This window comes from Aphis gossypii, unplaced genomic scaffold (genome assembly GCF_020184175.1).
Source record: "Aphis gossypii isolate Hap1 unplaced genomic scaffold, ASM2018417v2 Contig00357, whole genome shotgun sequence".
NCBI lineage: Eukaryota > Metazoa > Arthropoda > Insecta > Hemiptera > Aphididae > Aphis > Aphis gossypii.
This window is the reverse complement of record NW_026083077.1, coordinates 36,644-58,307: the sequence shown is the minus strand read 5'-3', so window position 1 is coordinate 58,307 and position 21,664 is coordinate 36,644. Positions and strand designations below refer to the sequence as shown.

Sequence of the window (21,664 nt, the reverse complement as noted above, 5' to 3'; positions counted from 1 at the left end):
AATGCGAAAAAGGAAAAAGAAAAACTAACACACGATTTCTGGTACACGGACGTGTGGGGGGTTTGTTTTATTAAAAACACAAAAAAACAAGAGAAAACAAAAAAAAAGGAAACAAAGCCAATAACGTGGCTGTACCGTTTCGGTGGGTGGTCGAAACTTTTGGTCTACGCTGTTCGACGGTTAACGCAAGAGCCAAGAGAGCCCGACCGCCGGCGGCCAGTACTCGTTCGGCACGACCTGTCTTCCCGTCCTGCCTAGCCTTTGGGGCGTTGGTGGGAGAGTCGACAGAACCGTCTTGTCGTCGTCCGTGATGGCGGTTGATAAAGGTGCAGACCGGTCGCTGCGATGCCTGTACTTTGTACTGGCAGCCGTTGCGTACCGTGTCAATTTGTTGTCTAGTATCAGAGGTTTTTAAATGCTACTACTTGTAAATTATTTAGTTATTATTTATTTGATATTAATATTATTTAGATTATTTGGATTTCAAATCATGGGGGTAGTTGTTCATTTTGTTAATGACAATGCTGTAGAGGCGGTGCCTGAAACATGGTATAAAAAAAAAAATAATACATGTGCTTGGCCAATCATATTAAAAAATTCTAAAAAACACATTGTAAAACAAGTGTTAACTTCTCCAAATATAATATATTTTATAACTTAAACTTTCAACAACAACGCAACTATTCGCTAGCTTAACATCCACGAGTCTCCGCCACTCGGCCAGTACTGACACTAGATGACAGGAAGGGGGCGAACACCTCCGCCGACCGTCCTGACATCTAGGGGAGTTTACAGGCGACCATCCTGGCGCTCTGTCGTCCTCGACAGATGTCGTTACTCATACAGTAGTAAACAACACATTAAATATAATTATTATACATCCAAAACAAAAAAAAAAAAAAGCTACTTCCATCTAATACATAATTTTTTTTTTCTCACGGTTACAATATAAAGAAACAATGGACAATACAAATTCTTAATAACAATAAACAGACATATTTAATAAAAATTTTAAAAGGAATCATCTTGACATTTATCATCATAATTAACAATATAGTATTTATTAACAACAAAACAAAAAATTAAAATCAGTTCTCAACAAATTACTTAATATTAACCACAATTACAGTATAAAGGAACTACTTGGCAGTACAAGTTTTTAATTAACAATAACAGACATAAAAGAACTACTTGTTAATACAAATTTACGATTACCTTACCATGAGTAATCCCTCAACCAGTCAGGTCTACGTACCACTCGCTGTGAGCGTCTGCCTACAGTCTCAGGTACTTCGGGTATTTGTGGATCGGGCGGGTCTTGGTCCTCAGTCTCTGATGGCTCTCCCTCTGGCTTTCCAGCTCCCCTACAGCTTCGTCATCAACCGGTAACCTCCAACACTTCAACTGGGAGACGTGAGCCGTCGTGGCTAAGCGACTTTTCTTGCTCGCGTCTAGCTCTGCAACTCGGTACACGTCTGAGGACAACACCTCAGTTACCACCAATTTCCCTCGGTATTTGTCCTGCAACTTCGCAGACTCACCAGTTGAATTGGGAGCCCTTCTCATGACCACCACTTCTCCTACAGCATAATGAGTATTGTCATGTCTATGTGAATCATAAGCAGCCTTCCTTCGACCACTTATGAGTTCCATATTCTCACGGACCAACTCTGCTGTCGGTGTCCAGTTATCCTCGGTGGCTGACAGAACACGTAGAGCACCTTGTAGGAACCTTGGACGGTACCCATGTAACATCTCAAAGGGGGTCTTTCCAGTTACCTTAGTCTCACTGTTGTTCAGCAGTCGTTGTACCTCTGGCAACAGCGTAGCCCACTGATTCTCAGTTCCTCCCATGGTCATCAGTGTGGCCATCACCACACTATGCGTTCCACCTGGCCGTTGGCCTGAGGGTGTCGTGAAGACGTCCACGCCAACTTGATCCCTTGGCTAGCGCAGAACTGCTCAAATATACCAGACGTATAACAAGTACCACGGTCAGTTATGAACCTACCAGGCAGTCCATACTCCTGGACAAAATGTTCCACACATTTGATCAGAGGCCTTGTCCTAGTGTCAGTTACAGCATATAACGACACATATTTCGTCAAGTTGTCCACCAGTACTAATATGTACCTAAATCCACCGGGAGCCGTGACAAAGGGTCCCACGTGATCCATATGCACGGTATCAAAAGGCCTCTTCCCGACAGGTATCGGGTTCAACAGCCCGGGTCGTTTGCCCCTAGGCACTCGAGTCAGCAAACATTCGAAACATGACCGGATGTGCAATTTTACATGCCGCCTCATACCCGGAAACCAAAAGTCCTGTAACACATTAGCCATTGTACGATCTACAGAAGGATGCCCACTCAAATCATGAGCGGTCACCACCAAGCTCTTCCTCATCGACTTAGGCATCACGAACAACAGTTTGTCCTGGTACCGCCTGTACAACAGCAAATTTTTCACCACGTAGAGCTTCCCTAGATCTTCAGTGGGACTCTCTTCAACCCTCTTTTTGATATGGGCTACTTCTGCATCAGCGGCTTGGCACATCATTACACGCTCATCTTGGGATATCAATTGACATACAGTCTGCCGTTCCATCAGGGCTTCGTCAAGTGATTTCTCTTTCCCCACCGGAGCTCTCGACAACGCGTCTACATGTGCCATCCTGACTCCAGGTCGATATTTCACATCGAACTCATACTCCTGCAACGAATCGTACCACCTGGCAAGCTGGGAGTTTACACTCTTGCCACTATTTAAATAAGTGAGTGCCTGACAATCTGTATATACGGTAAACCTTATCCCGAGAAGGAACTGCCTCAATTTGTTGATAGCCCATACTACACACAACAACTCGAGCTTGCTGGAGTGGTAGCGAGTTTCAGCATCACTTGTCTTCCTGCTTGCACAAAACACTAATCGCAGAGGGCCACCTTCCTCCGACAACTGCAACAACATGGCCCCAAGACCTAGTGCACTGGCATCAGTATGGAGTTCAGTGACGGAAGCTTCCTTCCTGAACATGGTCTGTACAGTGTCACCCGTCAATGCTCGGCGTAGTAAATCAAAAGCTGTCTGCTGCTCTTCCGACCACTTGAACTCCTGCTTCCCTCGCATTAGGCTTGTTAAGGGCTCAGCAACCACAGCATATTTTTCAACAAACCGCCGGAAGAATCCAGTCAGGCCAAGAAACCTTCGTACCTCATGCTGATCCTTAGGGACTGGGTACCCTTCAATTGCGCTCAGCTTCTCTGCGCCTGGTCGAATCTCACTATTCCCAACAATAAAACCAAGGAACTGGATCTGTGTCGCTCCAAACGAGCACTTTGACGGCTTCAGAGTCAGATGTGCATCGCGTATTCTCCCCAATACAGCGCGCAAGTTCAACAACATTTCAGCCCAATCCTTCCCGTCCACGACCATATCATCGAGGTAATTTCTAACATACAGACCTCGCAACGATACTAACACTCGTTGCATAAGTCGAGTGAATTCGGCGACAGCCCAAACGGCATTCGGTTGAATTCACCAGTTGTATCCGCAGTAATAAACGCTGTCTTTTGGGACGCCTCCTTGGTCAGTGGAATTTGTAAATACCCGATCGCCAAATCAAGCTGAGCGAATAACTTACTGTCAGCCAACGACTCTAATTGCTCCATCATATCGGGAAGAGGATAATGCTGACGCACAGTTTGTTTGTTAAGGCGGCGGTAGTCCACACACAACCGGCTCTTACCGGCCTGCTTGACTAACAGTACAGGACTTGCATACGGTGAAGTAGTCTCGCTGACCACACCACACCTCTTCCAGTCCGAGACAATCTTATGTATTTCCTCGCGGTCACCTTGGGTTGTCTTGTAAGGTCGACAGACAACAGGAAAACTTCCCGGTACTTCCTTGATGTCAACCTTCATCATCGGCGTACAGCCGAGCTCATCTAAACTCTTAGCGAAACAATCCCGGAACTCATTGACGAGGGTTAAAAGGTTATCTCTCTCTTCCGGCGTGACCTCAGGGTTAACAAATTCAAAGTCGCTCAGCTCTAATGACTGCTGAACTGGCGGATCACAGCTCACTTCTACAACGTGTAGGTAGTCAGCTTCCTTAGCGTGGCTAGTGACCCCTACCGGAAAACTACTATTACTTGATTCCGCGGCGTAAATATACAGGTGTCCATGCGCCTTATGGTAGGCTACCGATGGCAGGTCCAACCACGACCTACCAACAATCACATCAGAGGCCTGGACAGCATCGGGTACTACTAGTAACAACACCTTCCTTGGTTGACACCATACAGTACAACATCGGACTCAATTTCTCCAACCGAATTTACAGACGGCACAGTCGTACTACCAATCCCATAAAGTGGACGCCCGGAGGGCCTCACATGTAAGCCGCACGCTAAAGCAACACTAGCCTTAATGAGAGAGTGATGACTTCCAGTATCCAACAATACTTCCACCTCTCTACCATTGACTAGACTAACCTTCTTATAAGGATGACTCAATGTCGCTGGTCTTGTTTCGGCCACATTCGTCTGGTCCTTTTCTGGACAGTTGTTTCGTATGTGTCCCTCAACCCCACAACCGAAACACACGGGTTTCCGTTTCAACTTGTCAGGACAGTCATGCGACAAATGACCCTTCTTCTTGCATACCCAGCAGCTGGCGGGGGAAGCATCCTCGCGGGTCCCGCTCGACCCGTCGGCCGTCTTATCAACTTTCTTCCATCTGCCGGACTCATCAGCCTTCTTCTTAGGAAGTGGACGGGCAGGTATTGCCTTCGCTAATTGCGGGGCGACATACTTTGACGCAGTCGTGGGCGCATGCAATGCACACATGCGTTCCCAATTCAATAAGTCACTCAGTAATTCTTCCTCACCTGCGTGAACCCTTCCGACAGCGCACAAAGCCATGTCTTTAGACCTCAGCCAGCGAAGAACATAATCTTTGGACACTTCGAATGAATGTCCTATACCCCTGCACATTCGGAGTTTAGGTTGTAAATAAGCGATTAACGATTCGGTCGGCCCTTGCTTCCGAGCACGCATTTCGTCCACACGGTCAGCCGCACACGCGTCACGCACGAAAACTAACCTGAATTTCTGTTCGAACAGCCAGTCAGTCAGCAAACTCACGACCCGAAAACCAATCTTTCGCCGGACCGGTCAAGTGCATTCGGACGTACTGCAGCACGTACTCGAACGGCCAACGATTTAGAGTTGTCATACCTACGATTTCCTCTAACCAATCGTCCACCTCGAGGGGAGTCTCATTCCCGGAGAACGACGTCATCGCCCGACTCAAGTCGGGAACTACCCGATACTCGGGACGCATCGTCGGAGTAACCGCTACGGTCACGGGCGTTTCAACCGGCTCAGATACATTCGCAGCGGCTATCACCTGCCGTAGGGATTCAACTTCAGCCTGTAACGTCGACGATCGTGCACTCTGCTCTCTGAGTAAAGCCACGAGCTTGACTAATTCCACGTATGTCGGGGCTTTGATACCCGCCGCTTCGTCGTATTTTTCGCCGTCCATACCGACTTATCAATACCGAACCACAACACCACAGTCTCTGATAAAACACTTTCAGGCATCAGTGTTACCAACCAGGTATTGTCACCTCGGAACTTTGGTTACACGCACGAACGGTTACGGTACGTCAACAAAGAAAAAACATAACCTCAACACGCCGCGTAACTTGAGACGGTAGCCAACAACACGCGATGTCTTCCACGTTTTTTTTTTTTACTACTCAGGAATTCCGAATTTGGTTCAGCACTACGAAACAAAACTTGTCGTACGGACAGGAACGATCGTTTTCGCACTACGTTCTACGGAACAAATCCCACTTCTGATATAATATTTATGTTAACTTCTCCAAATATAATATATTTTATAACTTAAACTTTCAACAACAACGCAACTATTCGCTAGCTTAACATCCGCGAGTCTCCGCCACTCGGCCAGTACTGACACTAGATGACAGGAAGGGGGCGAACACCTCCGCCGACCGTCCTGACATCTAGGGGAGTTTACACAAGATTATCCAGACGAAAATAATTATAAGTGGTATCCTGCGAGGATTCTTGGAAGGAAATATGGTATTTATATAATTGAGAAATATCTATAATCTTCAATATCTACCTATCTAAATTTATATTTTATTTTATTAAATTATTGTTGGTTATGTAGCAACTTTAGAAGAAGCTCGAAGCAAGACAAATGTTGCCCAGTTTCAGTCTGAACTATCTGCAAATGATGAAGATTTAATTTTACAAAATAAATCCAAATGTATTGGAAGTCCACCTTCGTTAAAGCCAAGTAAATTTTTTTTTCTAACTTTTAGTAGTTTTTAATTCAATTTTAAAGATATTTATAATTTATAAATAATAAAATATTGTTTTCTTTGTAGGTAAAATGAAAAAAACGGATACTCAATCAAAAAAACGTGTGTTTGACGAAATTGATCATAATGATTCAGATATTGATAAATCCGACGATGATCCTGACTATACCCAACCTATGTTTATAGATGGTATGTATTAATATTGTTGATATACTATTATAAGAATAGCCGTACCTATAATTTTTAAAAATAAAAACGCTGTAGGTAAAATGAAAAAAACTGGTACTCAATTAAAAAAACGTGTGTTTGAAAATAATGAACCAAATATAATGAATAACTCTGATTCTGACATAAGTAAACAATGATTTTAAATTTATTTATATTGTATACATTATAGTACTCATTTTGTATAATGATCAATTGATTAATATAGTTCTAGATGAAATGAAACCAAACACTCTGCTCAGTCATAGAAAAACACCAACACAGTTGTTATCTACCTTTGAAGTACAAACCCTGGACCATTGTGAATTTACAAAAGTAGATGGTATACATAAATATTATTATTTTACCACATGTTTCAATTATAATAAAGAATAACTATGTATAAGTACTAATATATACAATTATATTTATCAACAGATCCTGCAGTAGTACATCATAGTGTCACAAAACAAAAGTTAATTTTGCACTCCCCAATAAGTGATGTATCGGGTGAAAAAAAAAAAATGATAAGATCTTCTTCACAAATTCAACAACAGCAGACCCCTTTAACTAGTATGAGCAGTGAACAGTACATGCCAACTAATATAAAAAAGAATTTGTTTCCATTACACAATTCAGATGGATCGAAAGGTAAAACTAACAACTATATTGAACTATTTTTATATTTATTGTACTTTAATTTATGTAATAATTAATAATTATAGGATCAGATACCGTGTCTCGAATTGGTACAAATAAAAAATATGATTTTGGGATGACTGATTCAGGTAAACAGGTTAAGCGTTTAATTTAGTTAGTCTGCATATATATTCTTTAGGATTTAGGATAAACTTTATAACCTATTTATAGATTTATATTTAGTTAAATTTTTTTTTACAGCATTCAAAAATGTTGTTGTTAATACATTAACTAAATTAAAAAATGAAATAGCTGCAATACACTCAACTATCAATTCAACACATCTAAAAATAGATGCATTTTTAAATGATTCTGGTCAAAAAACAGCTAATCAACTAGCATCTCATTTTGCAGATAGTTATAGTTTGGATGATGTATTTCCAATAACTGATGAAAAAGAATTGGAAATGTTCAATAATAAAATATGTCATGATAAACAGTTTAAAATAGTAACGGTAAATTTATATTAAACAGATATCTTATCTATCTTATCTATCTATTCTTCAGACATATATACAGTAGAAATTTGTTATATAATTGGATCTGAACTCTTAAAAAATAAAATATTTTGTGCCATTATATATATTTATAACCAAAATCTATATTAACTAAATTCACAACAAATTAAAAGACTAATTAGCTTGAAAATAGTATATACCTTAAAATAACTCGTTTTAAAATAAAAATATCATTAAAAGCCCATGAGATGCCCTGGATAATATATTACCTTTAAGTTTGATAAAAGTAGGTTGAGATTGACTCTAAAATTAAAGCTAACAATATAAAATGGGTTCTGCTGAAAGCAAATTTGTTATGTTGTATGTTAGTAAAGCCGCAGAGACAACGTAGACAGGTTTGACATCCTCTTTAAAGTGTATTTAAAGAATATTAAAAAAAGATGTATATTCAAATCAAATTTCCCTTATAAACTGATAAACTATAAATAATTTGTGCTGTATAATATGTATGATATTATTAATTTTCTTTGTCACCGAGTAAATATATTGCCATGCATATAATATTATTTTTAAATTGTATTTTATACAGGTGTCAAAGTTATCCTTATTAGTAGGAAATGAAGATATTGGAGATAGTGTACGTCGTCTTGTTAGTCGCATGTTTACTGATGATATTCTGACATTTTATTCTTTACAAGGAAAAAAACAGAAAAAGAATTTTTCAAAATTACCTGTTTATCAACTTATAATCGGTATGTATTATAAATGAATGAAAATAAAAATGTATGAATGTCTAAAACTGTTTTATATGCTACAGATGCATTAAGAATTCACCCAAAGTTCAAAGATAAAATTGACAAAGAATTTAATGACCCTTTGGCAAATTGGATAAATCATTCAAAATTTAGAATTATAAACAAAATTAAAGCAGCAGAAAAAACTACTTAATGATTAATTATTTTTTTTTTTCAATGTTCATTAAATGAACATTAAAAAATATGATTATATTAAATATATAATAAAAATATTTTGTTTTAATCATTTTGTATCCAAAAATATAAAGTAAAAATTAAATTGTGTTTTTGTATTAAAACATCGGCTTTATAACTGCATTGTGTTACCCTTGGTTTCTAAATAAGTATAAACAAAAAGTAATTAGTATAGTCATAGGCGCCAATAGGTAAAATTTTAGGGGGGTTTTTTTAATTCTCATGTAAGTTAATAAAGATTATGATAATATTATGGTTATGTTTATTGAGCTACAAGTTTTTAATAATTTTGTGGGGCAAGTGCCCTATCTTGCCCCCCCCCCAATGAGCGCCCATGGCTATAGTAGTAAAAGTAAATACATATGAAGAACACTTTAAAGTAATATTTCAATAACATTACTTCAAATAAATTTAAATGTTATATAAAACACAAAATACAAATATTGAAACATTATTACAACGTTATTGCTGTAATGTTTTAGAAATTTTAGAAATTTCAATTTAATTTAATATTTAAAAAGTGGACAAAACATGAATATGTAACATTATAATAACATTCCAGTAATATTATTCTAATTAAATTAAAACATTTCTGTAACATTATATGTTACTTTTGAAATTTTACAGAAATGTTTCAATAACTTTATTTGGCTGTCTGGGAATAATAATAATAATAGTAATAGTAGTCATCGGTATTTTTTATTTTTCATTGTATTTTTTCTTAATTTTCCGTGCAATTTTCTTAACTTTTTCTTACATATTTAGAACCTTCTCCTGGAAATTACGACCCAAACAAAATAAGAATGAGCGAAATCGATCCAGCCGTTCTCAATTGATGAAATGTTATATTGTTATAATGTTTTAATGTTATTTTTATATATATAAAGATAGAAGATAGATAGATTATTGTGAACTAAAAAAAAATTCACTCAACAAATTTCAAATTTCCAAACTAAAATAACTATAGAAACCATAGATTATATTGATTGTACATCGAGCTGATGTTTAGATGTCTACGTCTACCATAGAGTAAATAAAGACAATGGTATCGAGTTTAAATCCCAGACATCAATGAATAGATTTTGCACTTTTTCTACTTATTCGGTTGACTTTTTAAAAATTTTCTTTCGTAAAAACTTTCTCCAGACAATAACAAATACAACTAAAAAATAATTAGCGAAATCGGTTCAGCTGTTCTCAATTGATGAATTTTTTATATTTTTGTCTCCATTTTTATATATATAGATTTTTAATTTCTTTTTTTACCGTGACAACGATTTAAGTTTGTATGTCTATTTGCATGCATTTTTAAAAACATTATAAATAAATGATTTATTTTATTTGAATGGTTGCCATTGACTACCAAAAATAATTTAGTTGACTATTTGCTGGATAGATGGCGCTTCTGTAATTTCATCACCACCTCGTCATATTTCTCTAACCCGATAACTTTCTCAAATTTTTCGTCCGTAAGAACCTTCTCCTGGCAATTACGACCCAAACAAAAAAAGCGGGCAAGTGAGTACCGCTCTGCTGTACATTAGGTGCCGTATGGATCATTATTATGTATTATAGGAGTGTTAAATTTGAATCCAATGATATCATTGTATACGAAAAACGATTCTGAACGAAGATGATTTGTCAGCCTAGGATATAATTTCTAGTGGTTGGTGAAAAAGGTGGTTTATGTTTTAATGGCCTGAATACAACAAAATTTAAGTTCTTTTAAAATAATTGTAAGCTAAACTTATGAAAAACCTTGTATTAAATTTTCAACTCTTAGCTACTTATACAAAAATTTTTATGAAATAAACCTACAAAATAATTTACAAGTATTCATAGTTTTGACGAATTTTTGTCAATATTTGAACTTCAAATGCTAATAAAAAAAAATTGTGCCTATGTATTCTTATAATTTTTTAATCACTATAAGAATAACATGTGAGGAACTTTGTATTAAATTTTATAATATCACTCAGTTCAATTTTTATGTCTCCTGGACTTATAATATTTCTCACAGTTTAATTTATTAAATCATTTGGACTTAGAATATTTTTCAATAAAAAACACTTAGAAAATATTTCGACAGTCTTCATTTTTTACAATTAATCCATTCTACACTTCATCATTCAATTGCTTGTGCGTGCCACGTTACACCAATATGAAGTTCTAATTTCAGAATTAAATTATAATGAGTACTATATGTATAGATATTTTAATTTTTGTTTTCAGATAAAAATTTAAATATGTATGTTATTTAATAATTTGTTGTAGTTACCTATTTATTTTAATATTATGCAATAGATACATTATATTATCTTAAGTTTAAATGTAAATAATACAATATTTTTTATAGAATATAATATATTAGTTTAGTGTTTTTATAGTAAGTTAAGACTACCACCATAATTAGTTTAAAATATATACGAAAAATCCGTACATACGACTATACGATTTCATAGGATATACGTATTTAAAAATGTTCATATTCGTTTGAAATTATAATACGGATAAACGTCATCACATAATGACGTCATACGTACATAAATGCATAAATGCAGTACGAAAAACATCCGTATATCCAATGATTCGTATATCTAAGTTTCGTATGGTTGTACAAAATACCAAATCATATTCATATACGAATAAAATGTGTATGAACGATCGTATGTTCGAATACTATTCATATGGCGTACAAAATAGATCCTCTGGTTAGTGACTAATACTTGAAAATTTTATACAAAGTTCCTCATATGTTATTCTTATAGTGATTAAAAAATTATAAGAATACATAGGCACAATTTTTTTTTATTAGCATTTGAAGTTCAAAATTCATAAAATTGTTTATATTTATATCTAACGTTAAATATTCTAGGCTGACAAATCATCTTCGTTCAGAATCGTTTTTCGTATACAATGATACCTAGCATTGAATTCAAATTTAACCTACCCTAGTCCGAAGGTCCACCCCACCCCCTAATGTACGGTACCCACTTGCCCGCTTTTTTTTATTATTAGTTGATTATTACTTAAATTAATTAATTTTTATGTTTTATACGTACAGTAGATTCTCGTTCTGTCGAATCTCAAGGGGAACAGAAACAATTTGAAATAGGTATCGAGTTTTATTTAAAAATAAAAAATTATAATATAAATGTATGCCGTATAATGTATATGAATAATAAATATTACGAATGCTTAAAACACATCATTTGAATAATTAAAAATACTGAAATGACTGAATAAATTTTTTTTTTTTTTTAATCTGTCATTAAAGTTTGCTTAATATTACTTCTTTCTGCTACGACGTCTTCCAAATTAGATAATGCGGAAAAAGCCTTATCATCCATACTTTTAGTAGTCCCGACAAAATTCCTTAGTGTTTTTAAAGTAACTTTAGCTTGTTGAATTGTTAATTGGGTAAAAACGACTTCCTCCTAATTTTGTGATTCGTCTTCACTATCGCTGGTATTTTCAATGGTTTCTGATAAAATTTCGTCATCTGTTCATGTTCCATGTACGTGTACATTATTGTCCATTTCCACATAATGTGAAAAATTTCTGTCGTCTAAATTAAGATGATCAGCTATAAAATTCCATTTAACATTAGAAATAGTAGTTGAGTTATCTTATGCAATTATATCACCATCTTTAAAACCGGTTTTTATGAAGCAATTTAATATAGACTGTGGTGTTACACTTCTCCAAGCCTTATCAGATATTCTTATAGCTTCGAGCATGTTTATAGAAAATGATTCGTTGTTATCGATATTATCGAAGAACCGTCTGATTATTTATTTACTATAAAACATTTTGAAATTCTGTATAACGCCCTGGTCCATGAGCTGAAGTATAAATGATGTATTAGGTGGTAAAAAATGTACTTCAATAGAACTTAATTCAATATCGTGATTATGAGCTGTACAATCATCTGAATAGTAGAAATTTTCGATTTTCTAGTTTCATTTTTCTATCAAAATTTAAAAGTCACTTACTAAATAATAATGAAGTCATCCAAGCCTTTTTAATTGACTATAGTCAACTAGTAAAGATTTTATTCCTTTAAAACACCTAGCCTTCTTTGATTTACCAATGACAAATAATTTTAGTTTTTCAGTTCCAGACATATTTATGTTTTATTTGGTAAGCATTTGAAAAATAAGCCTGTTTCATTGACGTTAAAAATATCATTAGAAGAATAACCTGCTAAGACATTATAAAAATTTTTAATCAAATTTGAACAATGTGTGTCTACTGAAGTTTCTTCTCCGCAAACAGTTTGAAAAACTACATCATGTCTTTTTTTCCAATTTGTAAGCCATCCACTACTCGTTTTAAAATAAGTGTGTCCTAGTTATTGTGCATATTTGTTTGCTTTTGCAAGTAAAATTGTTCTATTTAATGGTATATTTTTACTTAGACACTGAGTAAACTATTATAACAAACATCTATCAATGTCCAAATAAGGTCATCCTCATTTTTTTCATATTTTCACAATTGAACTTCATTATTTACTCTTTCTGTTTAATAATTGACGATAATGTATTTGTTCCACCATTAAATTCATCATTGAATTCATTGGAAAATTCATATTTTTTACGGTCATCTTTTTCATCTAACTGTATTGAACGAACTTTGTCCTAAATTGAAAGCACATTTAATTTATGCATCTTTTCCATTTCACTACAAACGAACAAACGAACTAAGGAAGACTACAGACGTAACTACTAACGCGCTAAATCACAATCGCTATACTGCACAATGTATGCAATGTACTGCACTAATGTACTGCACAATTCTTGTTTTAACCGTAATTAAAATATTATTTGTGAACTCGAGATAACGAAAAACGATTTTTTTATCGAGTTATCGAGAGAAAAACTTTATTAAGTGTAATAATAGTTTCAAGGAAAATTCAAAGTAGTTTGGGATAACGAAAAATTCGAGGTAGCGACGTTTGACATAAAAATAAAAAACCGTTAGTCACAATTTTTTTTATAAGAATTTATAGGTCAAATCTTTACGAAAATCATACAAAAATCGCGACAATTTGTAAGTTATTTTGTAGCTGAATAATCATAAAAGGTTGTATGTTTATATTGTCGTATACTCCGATTACTCGGACGTATACCAAAATAAAGTAAAACCAAAAATGATGTGAAATACTTTATTTAACTTGACGTCCAGTGGTAATCGAGTCACACGATCACCACCAATCACCCCTTTTCTGCCTAAACCATATCTCTTATACACTAAATTTACAATTGAGTAATTATCGATTGTATTATACTAATTTACATTTCATACACCTTAACTTACGTAATTATTATTTTAACCTAATTAATAACTAATTTTATTTACATTTCTTACTACTATGTTTTGATTACTATGCTAACTAAAATATAAAAGTTTAACAACACTATATTTCATAATTGTTATCTTAACCTATTTAAATTCTATTTTTTATTATTGCTTAATTATTAAAATTCATTAAATCATAATACAACAATATTAAAGGTTAAAAAATCCAACACAAAGTTTTCCATAAGTTTTCCTTCAAATATCTATAAAGAAAACTCGAAACATCATTAACCTTTGATAACGCGCGTGGTTTTTAGAAACGTAACTACGCGCGTGGGGTAATTTTATACCCCATATGAAAATCAATTGAAAATTTACGCAATTTACAAAAATAATTTACTTAACAAAGATACATTACATATGAACTTTTATATATTTTATTTCAATTAATATTATATACATATTGTATAAATAGAATATAATTTATATTAAAAAATGAATCTGAAAATAATATTAACTAGATCCTCTATGTTAATTTTAAACTAACAAAAACTAAAATTATTAAATTAAATTGGTTATTTTATTACATATCTATAAAGACATCCGGACATGTTTCTATTAAATGATCACGACAAATTAATCTCGCACAGTTCGTACAAACTTTAGTGGTTTTCCTATCTTAGGCCCTTTCACAAAATGCACATCTTCCTGATGCTCGAACTCGCTGACTGGTACCAGTGGCTTCATTAGTTTTTGTAGAGTATTGTTTTAGTCTGAACTTAATGGTCTTGGGCAATAAATCTATTGTCAAGCGATATTTTAACTGTTCTTCCATCAATTGTCGAGATAAAGTTTTCAAGAAATTTAGGCGTGACATTTTAATTTTTGTATTTTCTTGAAAGATTATTTGTGAATTAACTCCAGCAATATTCAGTATTGAATAAAATACAGTTAGTGGCCAACGACAACTTTTTGGGGCGACTGTATAATTTTCGGTTTTTTTGTCCATGGTGTCTACAGCACCTTTGGTGCAGTTATAAAAAGTGATTATTTCTGGTTTTTTTATTTCTTTTGTACTTTCATCAATCGTTGAGCTGTGATGCATAGTAGACAATAGCAAAGCAATTTTATTTTTTTTAGGTGTATATGATACTATTGTAACTTTATCTTCACTAAAACCAAAATAAGACGTGTAAATAGGACGATTTTTTGTAGATGTAAATTCAATTGGAAGCTGTCGTTTGTTTTTTCGAATTGTTCCTACTAGAGTAAGTTTGTAATTATTGAAGAGGTCAATTGCAAGTGGTACACTAGTGAACCAATTATCAGTTGTAATATTGCGTCCAGTATTTCTAAATGGTTGTACTAACCGGTTCACTACACTTGATGCTGAGTTATCAAGTTTGAATGGGCCATCTGGCTGAACTCCTGCTTATATCTCCAAGTTACTTGTATAAAAATTTATGGCGTCACATACGGCAAAAATTTTAATACCATATTTCGCTGGTTTGTTGGGAATATACATTTTAAAACTACAACGACCTCGAAAAGCTTGTAGTTTTTCGTCGATTGTTATATATTCCGAAACTGAATATGCGTTCTTACAATTATCAACAAAATGTTCAAATACCCACCTTATGTGTGTTATTTTATCCACCTTGATTCTTTCATCTCTACCACGAATATCATCAAAACGAATACATCTTAGTAAAAATTGAAATCGCTTTTCGGACATCACACATGGTAACAATTCAGCTCTGAGTCCGTCAGTTTTCCACAAATCTAATGTACTTCGATGTCTACCTTTGATAGCTCCTAAACACGAATTATTACAAGTAAAATTTTTGTCTCGAGAAAATACAAATAATCAAAAATATTATAATGTTAGGATAAATATGTTATAATTACCTATAATGTACAAGCAACCGATTAGTGCTTTTATTTCACGATTGTTGGTATCCAAGGCATCGCGATCTCGAGAAAAGTTAGAACGGACTTTAGCGATATATATATATGTACATTTTACAATTGTTTCAATTATTGGATTGGAAAAAAATATTTCCCAAGATTCCATTTCTGATTTCGCATTTTTGGCCACACCTTTTACGCCTGATTTTTCAGTTACTAAATTTTGTTTTATAGTGCGAATATTTTGAGTAGGGTTTTTACGAAACCATTTGGTACCATCTTTACCAACGAAATATTGAACTCTCATACTCAAAGGGACATCATCATCTGATTCATTATAACTGTTGTCGAAGTCCATCTCGTTTACCGTTATTTCATCATGTAGTGAGCCGGTCCTGGTGTAGATGGCTCAACACGATTTTACGACGAAGTCCACTTTGTCGTCTATCTTCTTCGGAAAGCGTAAGAAATTTGTAGTAAATAAACAGCTCGGTTTTAATAAGTTTGAAAATCAAGTTATTTATTAACTGAGACAGAGTAAAATAATAATATTAACGACTAGCCCGATGTGTTGTTAAGTATAGAACAACGCCACCGGTCCACGCGTACTTGAGGCTTAACTATGTCTGAATCTTAATACTACCACAACCTTTTTTATATAAAACTAATCATGGACGTAGTCCCCGAATATACGTGTGTGTCATGGTAAACCGGAACACAAGTTTCGTGTTTACTACGACACGATTATTAAATGCGTATTAGCTTTCTAAATATTCATATAACTAGCTCTATAAATAATATAAATAATATACGTATCTTAATTCTACGAATTCATATAACAAGAATATAATACTAGATCTATAAATTGGATATATGAAATTATTGCAAATAGTATCAGCTCAAAGGTAATAAAAAATAAAGTAATAAAATAGTAATATGGTCGGATTACTACAATCACGTTCATGATCATATTCTAAATCATAGACAGATTGTTCCGAGTCGGTATCATGATCAGATCGATTATCATTTTCAACGACATTTTCGTCACCGCTAGATTCACCTCCCCAAACTTCAGTAATTTGGTCAGTTTCTTCTAAGTAGAACTCAATACGTCTTTTTTCAAAATCATCCATGCCTAATACAATAACGAATAACACGTGCGTGCGGTAAAACTAAACTGTAATACTACTAATACGAACTACGAACTAATACAAAAAACATAACACAACTACGCGCGTGGGGTAAATAATTGCCGGATTCGGGTTTCACCTGTAACGGCTGACCGTAGCGGCGACACTAAAGACAATATAACAGTGGAATTATTTGATAACTATTGACAAACTATATTTAGGAAGGTATATGAAGTCATTAAGTGATATCTTTTGCGATAACGATGGTATTGCAATAGTTAACTTGTCTGGGGTCATTATTTACCCCGCGCCCGTTATCAAAGGAAACGATGGCGAACTTTTTTAATCTTTGAAGCATATTGTATATTTTAAATATGTTGACCACCACTCCCTCATTGAACCAAAATAAGTATCAAGTGTTAAGCTCCTGGTAGTTTAGTAGACTGTAATTTTGATAGGAATAATAAAAAACACTCTTCTTTAATTTTAAACGTGCTGAATGGCCTACTATTTATAATGAATAAAAAATAGTGATAACAATTGGTGAGACATGGGGGCTGGCCAGCCTAAGAAATCCGTCGTTCTGACTACGAATAGAATAAATCAAACAATAAATTAGAAATAATAGAAATAATAGAATAATAAAAATTAACGGAATCGATGGTGGGTGCTGGTGACTGGTATCTCGACGGGACGGTTGTGACGGTGTGTTAGGTGACAGTGCCGCTAACCATGAAAAAAACAAACTATAAAATTACTAAACACGAACAAATTTGGTGAATACAACATCACCCGCTACGTTATTGCGACTGAAGACGGTGTACGGCGGGTGGGACAGGTGGAATTGGTCTTATCGTCGTTATGATAGTAAAATTCTTACATAATTACCGAACATACAGCCCACCTTGAAGATTTTGTCTTCAATCTCTCAAGGGTATAGGACAGCGGTTCTCAACCTGTGGTACGCGAAGAAAATCTACCTATATAAAAAACATATACATATACAATATTAATAACCAAAAAAAAAAGCAAAAATATGGTCAGGTGGTACGTAAAAAATTTCAAACTGTGTTGGTGGTACGCGAATACAAAAAGGTTGAGAACCGCTGGTATAGGACATAGTTTTACTGCAGGGCGAGTAAGGACTTTAACGGTTGATGTTTTAACCTTAGCCACTCGTACAATGCCATCGATCAAAATCATTTCATACTCTTGAACCGGTTCATCTTGAGTGAAACGGTATAATAAATCTTTGGTACTGCCGGTGGGCTTCAGTTTCCATAATTTGACGAAACATCTGCTTAACATCGGCCGTGAATAATACGGAATGTAGTCTGAATCATAATACTATACTGGAAAAATCTTGTAGTAGTTTTGCTCCAAACAAAAGATTATTATTTAATGATAATCCCGAAAAAGATTTTGCCGATACGTCGAAGACAATACGCATTTTCGCAGTTGTGCTCTCCGGACATAGCACGGCCTGATGAGGGATGTAGTACACGTCCTTCTGACCATCAACTGATTGTAAATTTACTCGAGACATGTGTCCCAAAACCAAATAGTCTTCCATAGCATTGTTGTACTCTTCACGAAGGTTAGGAATCCGTTTGAAACGATTTTCTAATTGCTCTAACCGGCGTAATGCCACGTCGTTCGATTTTCCAAGAAGTGGTGGGTCTTGCTGAAATGGCAAACGTACTACATCAAGGGTTTTCAACCTTTTTATCATCGAGTACCATCAGAAACTTTTACAATCAATACACGTACCACCTCAATGATAAAACTAAATTAGAAGTCAAATTGTTTAACATAAATTTTTATGATTAATTAATTTCTTAACATTTTTATTATATGATATTTATGAAAGAAAGAAAAATAATTTTTTTGTTAAATCTTGAAGTTCAAATTTCTTTGCGAACCACTTACGAGCCTTCCACGTACTGCAACGTGCTCTGATACTTATATTAAATATAATATATAAATTACCTACTACATACTGTAGCCAACAATAACCATAACTCTAGGGACATAACAAACATCCCTATAATTATGCTAAGGGTAGGCAGCCAAACAAAGCAATAATCGAGTCTAGACAGAAATAATCGAGTCTAGACAACCAACAAGTCGGGACCTAAAATAAAAAGTAAAAGCTAATTGGAAAGTATCAAGTATCATCACACGTGTGCTTTCTACCCGCTAGAAAATAATGACTATATGGTTGCTATCTGGTGACATGTGTGGATGCGTAATTGTCCCGATAGAATATTATAGACACACAATTGACGCACACTGTCGCAGAGACGTGGGAAGAGCGGATGCAGGTGACGCTGACTATCAGGGACCTGAAGGTACTGCGGGGGTCCCTGGATGATATATAAGGGGGCCCAGATTAGGCACATTTCAGACGTGATTTACCAGAGCGAGCACCTTCATGTCACCCAGTTCAATATTTATGTCTCCTGGACTTAGAATAACTTTCACAGTTTAGTTAAATTAATTATTTGGACTTAGAATATTTTTCTAATAAAAAACACTTAGAAAATATTTCAACTGCGTTCACATTTATTTCAAATCCCTGCACTACATTACGACCGTCTTATTGGTGTGTGGTAGTCAATTGGTATATTCACTCACATTTCAAGTGTTCTGGGCTGGTTTTCTTAGTGGTTAGCACATCTTCGTTTTTCAAAAACTAATGTGATAATTAGTATACCGAATTCATAGTTTAACACAAAGTGACTATGTTCCTGTGGGCTAGACGTTTTTCTCATAAGCACCCAGCCAAAAACCGTGGATAGAAAAATCGGTTGTCCAGCAATGTCACCTAGGAGAAGATGCGGAAAAACATCAGCTCCAAGTAAGACGTCAATTGGTAGCGTCTCGAAATATTGAGGGTCGGCTAAATGTAATCCCTGTTTGAGCGGTCAGTCTCCTACCCACACACGTTCTGACGGCACGGGTCCTGTTATACGAGATAAAATTAAAACGTCTACATTAAATTTCGGATTTTCTTGGTCGACAGGTCGTATGATTATGTTGGCGGTTCCTTTAATCGACAGTACTTAGGTGCCAGATAGAGCCTGTACCATTATATCACATTTTTTCTAGTTAAATTCAATAGGTGTGCACAACGTTCAGTTATGAAACTAATTTGACTAGCACTATCTAATAATGCTCGTACGGCGACTTGACTTCCTTCTTCATTAAAGAATTCATGAATTACCACACGGACAGTTGCTAACAAAATAGAAGCGCGATATTCTCTGGTAGAAGTTGCTGCTACGGTTAAGTGTGCAGAAGTGACAATCGGTTTGAGGTTAACAAAATTAAGTAAAGTATAATGTTTTCCACCACATTCTGAACATTTTCTTTAGTTGGTACAGTCGCTCGCTCTATGCGCACTGAAGCTGTTAAAACAACGTTTCAGATCTTTTATTATTTGATAATGTTTGGTTGGGATTTTCCATTAAATAACGGACAATGTATTAACAAGTATCCTGGTTGACTGCTACACACTTGTCAAGTGTAAATTTTCTCTGGTCGATTAATACTCTTTTCCTTCTGCATTGATGTGAATCGTGGTTCTGATCGGTCTCTAAATAAAGAGATGATTTTAGAAGGTTTGTTTCCTTTGCTCGTTGCTTGTTCATTTGTCTTGACTAACCGGTGGCTGATTTACAATACTTGGTGAAGAATACGACGAACTCTAATACCGTCTGATCTTCCGTAGTGTCTACCAATGTAGTGAGCCGGTCTTGGTGAAGATGGCTCAGCACGATTTAACGACGAAGTCCACTTTGTCGTATGTCTTCTTCAGAGAGTGTAGGAAGTTTGAAGTTAATAAAAAACTCGTTTGAATTAAAAGTTATTTATTCACTGAGACAATGTATATAATAAAAGCTAGCCCGATGTGTTGTTAAGTATAGAACAACGTCATCGGTCTATGCGTGAGTGAGGCTTAACTATGTCTAATTCTTAATACTACCACAACCCCTTTTATATTAAACTATTTGGGCGTAGTCCCCAAAATATACGTACGTGTCATGGTAAACAGGAAATTCGACTATAAGTTTCTATTTCATGTTTACTATGACCAATTATTTAAATACATAATTTTAATCTTAAAAATCTATATAAACGATTATTAAAACCATGTTCGTAATCCAATTATCTAATTATCTATTATTAAATATAATATATTAATATTCAGTATTCTAAATCTAAACAACTAATATCAGCTCAGGGTAACAGGAATGATGTAATTAAATAGTAATGTAATATGCCGGATTACTACACCAACAATTCCCACTGTATCCTGAGATTTTGGTCCAATTTTCTTTGAAATAAATATAACAGAAATGGATCCCACTGATCCACGGCGTATGTTAGGTTTCGTAAGGTTCCGGTGGATTCAAAAGTGTTTTTATTGAGCTACTGTCGCCGTACAAGGCTTTAGGTGCATCATATAAATATAACTCATCAAGATGGTTTTTGGCCATATACTGTGAAATACTGTGGTTTTATCTATGATAAAAACAAAAATATATAAATTAAAAAAATAATCAAATAACAATAAGAAACTTTAACTAATAAAATAGGTGTATACTGTTAAT

At 34.9% G+C, this 21,664-nt stretch overlaps 2 protein-coding genes across 2 annotated transcripts; both read right to left on the bottom strand.

Annotated features, from left to right (window-relative positions):
- Nucleotides 1-3,472: 3,472 nt before the first annotated feature.
- LOC126553874 (uncharacterized) lies at nt 3,473-5,302 on the bottom strand. Its single transcript, XM_050208988.1, is given in 3 exon segments — nt 3,473-4,226; nt 4,283-5,133; nt 5,135-5,302. Coding segments are annotated over 3 exon segments (1,773 nt in total).
- Nucleotides 5,303-14,689: 9,387 nt separating this feature from the next.
- Nucleotides 14,690-17,051, bottom strand: LOC126553873 (piggyBac transposable element-derived protein 4-like). Its single transcript, XM_050208986.1, has 3 exons — nt 16,868-17,051; nt 15,553-15,825; nt 14,690-15,438 (listed from the first exon to the last, which is right to left on the bottom strand). Exons 1-3 carry the CDS (start codon nt 17,049-17,051, stop codon nt 14,690-14,692), a joined length of 1,206 nt encoding a protein of 401 aa, XP_050064943.1.
- Nucleotides 17,052-21,664: the final 4,613 nt, after the last annotated feature.